Source organism: Mytilus galloprovincialis, chromosome 6, assembly GCF_965363235.1.
Source record: "Mytilus galloprovincialis chromosome 6, xbMytGall1.hap1.1, whole genome shotgun sequence".
Classification (NCBI taxonomy): Eukaryota; Metazoa; Mollusca; class Bivalvia; order Mytilida; family Mytilidae; genus Mytilus; species Mytilus galloprovincialis.
The window spans coordinates 13,478,776-13,488,293 of NC_134843.1; the positions used below are offsets into that span (position 1 = coordinate 13,478,776).

The 9,518-nt window shown below is 32.1% G+C and overlaps 1 protein-coding gene across 4 annotated transcripts in view; it reads left to right on the top strand.

Moving 5' to 3' along the window:
• The window catches only part of LOC143078984 (dopamine D2-like receptor), a 162,594-nt gene extending 160,879 nt beyond the window's left edge, over positions 1-1,715 (top strand). For all 4 annotated transcript variants that reach the window (XM_076254071.1, XM_076254072.1, XM_076254074.1 and 1 more), the window contains one exon: positions 759-1,715. In XM_076254071.1, the coding sequence (XP_076110186.1) occupies positions 759-994 (236 nt within the window). In that variant the 3' untranslated portion in view covers positions 995-1,715. The remainder of the gene's footprint in view (positions 1-758) is intronic.
• Positions 1,716-9,518: the final 7,803 nt, after the last annotated feature.

A 9,518-nucleotide genomic window follows, 5' to 3' on the forward strand; every position in this document is an offset into this window, starting at 1 on the left:
TTAAATATACATGCCTACGATAATTTGTATTGACAGAAATAGTATTAAATTTATAAAGGCAAACTTAAAAATTATATTTACGGAGCTTGATCTATTTCGATGAAAAAAAATGAAAACAACACGTTATAGATTTCATGCATCAACGCACTTTTCTGCATTTACTGTCATATAGAGCGCTCACATTCGAAGGATGTATAATAACCATAACAGTTGAAAAGCTGTATGATAAAAAAATACATAAAAATAGGCTAAGCAAAATTCATCTGAAATCAACATTGCATGAGGGCAAACTGTAAATTGTATTTTCATGTGTTTCTCAAAGGTTTTATTTATTTGAGTCCCTTCTCATTTGATATTGAGCAAACCTGTTAAATTTGTTCCAGAAACACTACATCTATTTTTGAGATTTGTTCTATAAATACTATATAAAAACAATTTGTTCCAGAAACATTATTTTAGAAATTTGTTCCAAAATCTGTTTGATACTCTTTTGCTTATGGAAACTGTGCATTCATGTTTACCATAAAACACACATAAGATGTAATTAATACTGAATCATATCTCATTGCCTGTACTATGTAATGGTATTATTGGAATCATACAGTGGTGATAAATAAGAGATGTCTTAAACTATTAACAACATCACAAAGGATGGCAACATATACAAACCAAGAAGCAACCCTTCAATTAATACTGTCTTGTTAATGTATATTGTATGTATATTTTATGTATTAAAAAATGTGTTGTTTCTATTTCAGGTGTTTTCCTCTTTTGCTGGGTTCCATTTTTCACAATCAACATAACAAACGCCATATGCATCAAATTTAAATCTAACCTCATGGGAAATCCAATATGTCAGCAGAATATGATCCTTGTTAGTGTCTTTGTCTGGTTAGGGTACATAAATAGTTTTCTTAATCCAGCGATCTACACAATATTTAATCCAGAATTCAGGAAAGCATTCAAAAAGATTTTGACCGATTGTTGCAAATGAGACGACTGAATGTGTTATACCTTTAATTTAAACTTCATGTCAATTGATATGGCATAACAATAAACATATTCATAACGTGCGAATTATTCTCTTTTTATAATGAGAATATGTCCAGGACAACACCATGAGTAATATTAAATAAATTGTACATATTGCCAATGATAAAATGGTAATTCTGGTATGGGCTCATAGTTCGACGAAGCAAGGCAAGTTTCATGTTTACTGTTCATAAGTAGGTAAACAAAAATAATTACCTATGTTAGAAGAAACTTTTACGGAAAAAATGTGCGCCAAAAAGTCAAAAAAGGTTTACAATGTGCAATCGGATTATCGACAAAAAGTTCTATGCGATTTCATTGTCGTAAAAGGTTGTGAGTAAAGAAAGGAGCAATTAACTAGACACAAGTTAACAAGTTTATTTGGTTTTATTTGGTGCAATATAATATAAACTTGCCACGATTATTAATTATTAAGAGTGCTTGTTACACTTCATAATCCTACACAAGACTGTGTGTAGTATACTTTGAGTGACTTGGTAGATTTATGTCTATGGAAACCAAACTAATAAGGCAAGCCTTGTTCAGAGATACATTTATATTGTTTATATTGTTGACATTGTAATTAGAGACTGTGTAATAATTCCAGTTGTGATCATTATGTAACATATCTATTTATTGGAAGACACTGAATATAATAAAATTGTAACACGTTTCATCTGAAACTAGACTTCTTCATCCCTATATTTCGCTGGCACGTAAAGCGTAGACAATTTTTACACCAAAAAAAAGTATACAGTAGGATACAGATTAAACGTAACCAACAGGTGGACAAATAGCATCCACATTTTGGTTTAAAACTGATTTAATTCATTTACATTTCTTCATCAACTACCGAGGGGTCAATTTATACACTTGATGCTCCAAATATCATCCATTTAGAGACAACGCATCAGGAACCGCGGGGTTTGTTCAATTGCATAGTTTGTGAAACATATGTATAATATATGTAAGTGAGCTACATAAGTTTCTTTGAACAAAGGCTCACAATCGTTTATAGAAATAACTAGGTATTGAATGTGAACTGTATTAAACCAAGAGTTCTTCATCTGTGTTTCTTTAAAGTTTTAAGAAGGTTGTTTGTTAACGGTTTAGACGAAACGCGCGTCTGACGTACTAAATTATAATCCTAGTTCCTGGTAACTATTTACCTTACAGAGAATGAAGGCTTTTAAGTGAAATACATTATCTTGATTTGTTTATTAGGTATGAACATTCGTATATACAATCATACTCGATGTTGATCAACAATGGGACAACATCGAATCGATCCCTTTATTTTGGTTTGACGTATTATGATACACATAGGTGAGATTACCAGCAGTTATATTTTGTTTCGTAAACTATAACTCATGATCTTTATATTATATCAGTAATGATCACCTTTGAAAACAGAGGAGTACGTCCATTTTTTTTTCTAGTAAAATATATAAATATATAACTTCTAGTACAAAATGTACTTTATAAAAAAAAATGGGAGGTTAAAGATGAAAATGTCCATATCTGCAAAGTTGGACTGTGACGCCCAATATTTGTTGCTGTTCATTTTGAAATAACTATTGTTATTGCCATTTGTCTGCAGTATTTCTAGTGTCGACTACAGCCCCTTTGAAAGTTGTTCCTTGAACAATATTGCTAGACATACGAAAAAAAGTTTAGAGCCAAGGCATACACTTTTTGGAGACAAAAATAAATACAAAAAGAACGTCTGCAAGTCTTTAGTTTGAATTTGTCCAACAAAGTTACTTTTCCGTAATAGATACTGTCATCCACACCTTTATCTAAAACATATAAATGCATACAGTTGGACCGAATAAATTTCAGCTGATAGATAAAGTTGCGAATGACTGTAGTCTAAATGCAAAAGAAAGAATGTGGGCTATTATCGCTGCGTCGAAGACCCATTATTTGCCTATGGCTGTTATCTGCTCTTTTGTCGAGTTGTTGTCTTTTGGACATATTCCCAATTTCCATTCTCAATTCTATTCTCGAGATCAAATCTCTCAAGTGACAAAATAAAATGTAATTGGAATTGCTGATTTCACACACCCCCGAAAATCAGGAACAACTTTGACGTATATATTAAATCATAATCCTGGGTATCTATGATGAGTTTATTTACAACCACTGGGTCGATGCCACTGATGGTGGAGATTTATTTCCCCGAGGGTATCACCAGCCCAGTAGTCAGCACTTCGGTGTTGACTTGAGTTATCATTGATATGTTCATAATAATAAATTAACTGTTAACAAAACTTTGAATTTTCGAAATACTAAGGCTTTTCTACTTCATGAATAAATTACTTTCGCTGTATTTGTCAAAACTTTTAGGAATTTTTGGTCCTCAATGTTCTTCAACTTCGTACTTTATTTGGCCTTTTAAACCTTTTTTGATTCGAGCGTCACTGATGAGTCTTTTGTAGACGAAACGTGAGTCTGGCGTATATATAAAATTTTAATCCTGGTATCTATGATGAGTTTATTTGAACACATTAGTTAAGGTCTCCATATTGTTAGGTTTATGCTTTGAAGCACAAGATGGCCGATAATCTATAAGAACAAAATATAGTCGTCATTTAGTAACTTTCAGGTAAACACTCACCGACTTTAATATACAAGTTTTTGAAACAAGATGAAAATCTGAGTCTCACTTGGAATTTTCGTCAGTTTCGTTAGCGTGTACAAATAAACTATATTTACATACAAAGTTCGAATATTGATTTTTATCCTGCAATTTATATTAAGCCTTAAACGTAGAACTTTTTTTATTTTCCAATCGTTGATTTCTTTATAAAAGAAATCTATTTTGACTTAAACGCAATTCTAGAAATAATAAATAATCGGTAATTTAATATAACGTCAGTTGCCGCTGCATAAGCAAGATACCAAGTAACTATATATATAGAATAATACATGGCAAAATCCGTATCATGTGCCGTATCATCCTGAGATACTAATATAAGCCAGAGGGCCTTTAGGCCCGAGGGATGAGATTAGTCGAGGGTGATACGCATTTTGCCAAGTTTTACACGCTTTATCATATATTTCAACAGGAGAGTATATATATAAACTGCTTTCTGATTCCTAGCACCTGGGTTAACTTCATTTCTTCTTTAGTCTGTCTTGTTTTAAAAGCATTAAAACAACTGCTCAATTACTCATCCGAAGTAACTGGGTTACCTTACAATTTGCGTTTTTTGTATTTTTTTGTGTGTTTTGTATGATATTCCATTGAGTTCTTTTTTATAGTTGCATTTCGTGTGTCAGAAATATGAAAACTCGACGTTTATAACGTCACATTCCAAACAATGACGCCCGAATAACCGTTCATTTAGGACCCATTTTGAGGGAAAATAGATATGAAGAAGCTTGCATAAATTTTTGTAAAAATGAAAAGAAAAGTAGGGGTGTGATAAAGGGTGCGATAAAGGGTAGGGGTGTGATAAAGGGTATGATAAAGGGTGCGCATTAAAGTTGTGCGATATTGATTAAACAGCAGGCTATTTACCAAATATTCAAAACTACTGTATTTACTACTAAATGTATGATAAAAGTATATATCACTCATGTTATATGTACATCCGTGTTTGTATAATAAAAAGTGACTCCAGAATTAATCGTATTTATATGTCGATACTGCATTGTCGGACCGACATAGACGCAGCAAGTTTCTTTATTCATTATTCATTTATTAAAATCAAACGTGTTCATTTGCAATTGTCAAATGTTTCAAGGGCATCAGTGACCGATTTTTTGAACTTATGTATATCAATTGCCCCCTAACTTGGCAGGTGCGCTTGACTCTTAATTGGACAATATTCTGACGAACGTCGGGGGTTCTTACCGAACACTCCAGGCTTCACCCAATAATAAAAATTGACCTCTACGAAATATCCTGCAACCTGCTAAAAGAGGCACTACACACCAATGAATCAATCAATCGAATATTTTGTCAAAAAATTATTCTATCAAGTTCTAATAAAGATTTCAATAAAAAAAAAAGATTTAAATATATACACAACAACAATACCAAGAGTATACATTTTATATATCAATAATAGCAAATTTGTAAAAACTATTAAATATCTCGGATGAATAAAAGTGCTGACGTCACTAGTAGAACTGGACAACTAATCCTACCGTACGTAATCAATGGTGCCAGTTAGCCTATGATTTACTGTGGATTATGTATCTTTTCTTAAATCACTTGTGAATTCAACAAGTTCCTTCAATAGAGTCGACACAGATGTTACTTGAATCTCAATGCGAGAAATAACATAAATATAGATGCTGAACTTGAATCCAAAAGCTAATCAGAAGAAATTAGAGACAAATATAGTTAAACGAATTTACATTTCTTGTATTATTTATGGCAGTATATGTGAATTTATGAATAGAATTGGAAAATTGAATTAATATCGAATCCATAGAGACTGAAATATATTGCCCGCAAAACCGTTAATGTTATTATATTGCTATAATCAAATTGGTAAAATTAAACACCTGAATGCCTAATTACTTTAAGAAAGTAAAACATAGTCATAGTCATAGTCTGGAGTTGTTCTAAAATGTCTTCTTTTTCTATTTCTTGAGAAGTATATATTTAACCTGTTCAGTCACTATAAAGTGTAATAATTCATATTTAAACGCAACATATAAATAGTAACCAAAAAGGTTCCGCTATCGCAAGAATGCCATGATGATGAGAGCTGCTAGAAAAAAAACATACGAAATGAATAGATTTTCGACATTTTTTTGGAGCCATGATATATAAAGAAGATATGGTTTTATTGTCAATATATACGGATATGTATAGATTAAAGGCAAAGAACAAATTCAAATGCGGATCCATGATAAATTTTGATGAAAAGAGGTGATCGGGGGCCCCAAACTAGTAAACGTTTGGTGTGAAATAGGTAAAAAAATTCTACATAAACCATGTATATATTCTTTGACTTTGTAAGGGGTGACCCGGGTTGCCTTCCTCTAAATCCACGTCTAAGATTAAAGGTTACCACAGGGCCTTCAATGTTTCATATTTCTGATTCGAGGGGAGGGGGGTATGTGTTTTTATCCGAGTCAGAAATTTATGAAGTAGTTTTTCAACGCTACCTTTCCCCACCTTGAAGTGAAGTAAAATCGTTGTTCCCTAATGACAAGAAAATGTTATCTATCCAAAGATTTAACTTGAATTTCTAAAACAATGATGAATCTGCTGGTTCATTTCGTATCATTCTGTGCTTCGTGAAAATAAAGAAATTTGACTTAACGGTATGCTTCCATTATAATATTTTCGGCAGTGATAAAGTGTCCAAAGCAGAATTAATGAAACGCATGCTATGATACGTTGTGCAAGAGGACGCCATGTTTACTGCACTGTGACAAAATTTCAAATAACGTAATGCAGCCTGTGACGTCAAGTGTGATTCGCCATGATTTGACGCGATGCAATAGTTCGTTTTTTTTATTTTCTCTATTATTGTAGGGATTTTCTTTTTGTAATTACCGATACACAAAATAAAGGACTTTTTGTTTTTGATACAGAAATTATCACTGTAAAATATCAGGCTCACCAGATATTTTACCGTGATAAAGTCGGTATCAAAAACAAAAGTCCTTTATTCTATATTTATAATGCAACATTGTTTGTAATGTTTGTTTTGTTTGGATAACGTTAACAATTCTCATGACATCAATTCAAAATTGATCCTATGAAAACGTACACGTAAGCACAGATCGAGGACTATGCGAGATGTTTAATGTATGATTTGACATTGTGCTTGGCCAGTTTTATTAGAATGGAGATATCAATATTGTATTCAAAGCACCGACGTCATCAATTGGTGATTTGATGGTCGCAAATACGTGTTTACTCCCTCAGCTTACCATAATTTACCAATTGGTGCAGTCGGAGCTTAGAATCATTTTGATAAACTTCAAGTTGAATATATGGTAATATTTTTAGGTGCAATTATTGTTGTAGAAATTACGTGTCAATACATTCAGCAATTCAAAATGTCGGCTTCCTTAGTTATAGACAAGGAGATAGAGAATTTTACGCTAACTGTCATCCAATCAGAATCATTGATACAAAATAATTGCATTAGAATAGTCAACATTCTTACACTAGAAGAAAGCTTTCTGTTTTACTACTGTAAACATGCAAAAAGAAAAAAAAAACAAAAACAAATAAAGAATTTTAAGTAAGAAAAGAGATACGACACTTTTTCTTTAAGAAAACATGCACATAGGACCGACCATGACAATTGGTCCGATCAATATTTTTTTTTATTGCATAAATAGTTTTTAGTCAAATATTTGTTAAAAAAGAGAGGCGAAAGATATATATATATATATATATATATATATATAAGTCTGAAAATTACACCAAACAGTGTTAGAGTTAGATTTTATACTGACAAGTTTTTGTCCGTCCCTCAGCGGGATTCGAACTCACACCTTTGATACACTACAGCACCAATCGCTTAGCCTCATATATATATATATATATATAAAGAAATATAAAGAAATGTTCAAAGAAGAATGTGTCGTCGATTTATTCTTTATTTCAGGATAGCCATAGTTGGTGAAAATATTGGCAAACCTAAATGTAGTTGAACTTTTCTATAAAGAGATTTCAGATTCCCTATTTGGAATTGTCCATGTCTAATGTCTAAGTATCAACTTTCAAGCAGCGCCTGTATGCGGAGTATATATTTCCAAGTTAGTTCGATGTTACAGGGTTTGTACTTCATATCATGATTTCCTTAATCATTGGTTGCTGCTTACAAAGAAGCTACAAAACCATTAGTTCAACGTGGTGCAATTTAAATTATCCCTTCGATGCTTTTACGGACGCCATCACGAGGTGATTGACAATTATTGAATATCCGTATGTTATAATGTCGTAACTACGATCCCGTGACATCTCTACCGTGACCTACCGATTAAGACTTATTACCGGGTTTATACTAACAGGAAAAGTTTATCGGGAGATATCTCGACCTTGTTGATAAATATTCCGGCAACAATTTACAAATTATATACAATGATCTTGAAGTATAGCTTCTAGTACTATTTGTTGTAATATCCGTTTGTCGAGGCTTGGTACTCGTCATTCTGTTATTAAGCTATGGCATATTTTGTTTACTTATGTGTTTTGTGTATATAGTTTTTTTTTGGAAATCATTTGTCATATTTATGACTTAGTTCAGGCATTTTCTTATGTATAAATAGTCGATAAAACCTGGTTGTGAAGTTATCTTTTTGTTAATCAAATGAAGGTCATCATGACATGTTTCATAAAGAAAATCTAGATTGAAGATTTATAAGGAGGTATTAATATTTTGGTTACTATTCCCTCGAATTTGACATATATATAAGCGTTCATCGCAGTACCAGAATCAATGGCACACAAGACGATTTTGATATTAAAATTATCATTTTCACTAAAATAAGTAGCAATATACACCTCCACCTACATATGGGATATTTATTTTCGAATTATTCGATATTCCAGAGCTTCAGCTGCTACTCAGATTATGTAAAACGTACACAGTGTCTAAGTAGAGAGCCATCGAAGATACCAAGACCTAGTGGAAAAATATTCTTTTTATTCTATATCAACTTTACAAATAATACACGATGGTCTTGAAGTTTATATTCTAGGTACTGCCATTGTTTTTTTAATCTTAATTACGTGTTACAAAATAGTTATCACAGGTACCAGGATTATAACTTAAAACATTGTTGTGACGTCATTCTATTATTTTACCCGTTCTTTATTGCAGTGATTGGACTATAATTTACTGTAAGAAACCATTATGTTACCTTTATCTATCCAATATTTTTACGAATAGCCCTCCGCTTTCTTAAAAATATTGGACAGCTAAAGGTAGCATAACTGATTCTTACAAGTATATTATAGTTCAATCACTGCAATTAAAAAACCTATTAATTATCCGAATTGTTTTCATCATGTAAACCAAATTACAACAAAAGAACAAATGACAATTAAAAAAAACAACATTTTATTTAAATTACCTTCCAATACACTAATTTTGTCACACATCAGAATGGTTTCTTGAAGTAAAAAAACACTTTCAAATTGAGTTTTAACTCTTCCGATACTTATATCACAGCCATTTTTCTCATGGTTTTGGGTTGTTTCTTTTAGGACAATTCAATAAGTTGATTATGCTCGTTGTAAGTCTTGTTTTTGTTGCTTTTATGATTTTATTTCAAAAGAGTCATCATCGTCCGTCTTTAAGCTATCAAAATTGACCTCTGGTGTTGCTCTTATTCTTCCTAACATCATTTTCAACTACAATTAAAATGAAAAAAAAAAGCAATAAGGCAACGCTTCTAAAATTTGATATATCATGCCGCAATACAAGGGCCCTGAACAACCGAAACCTTATCCTGATTACAAAGGGCGAATATAAAACTTCCTTTATGAACTAGGGGAC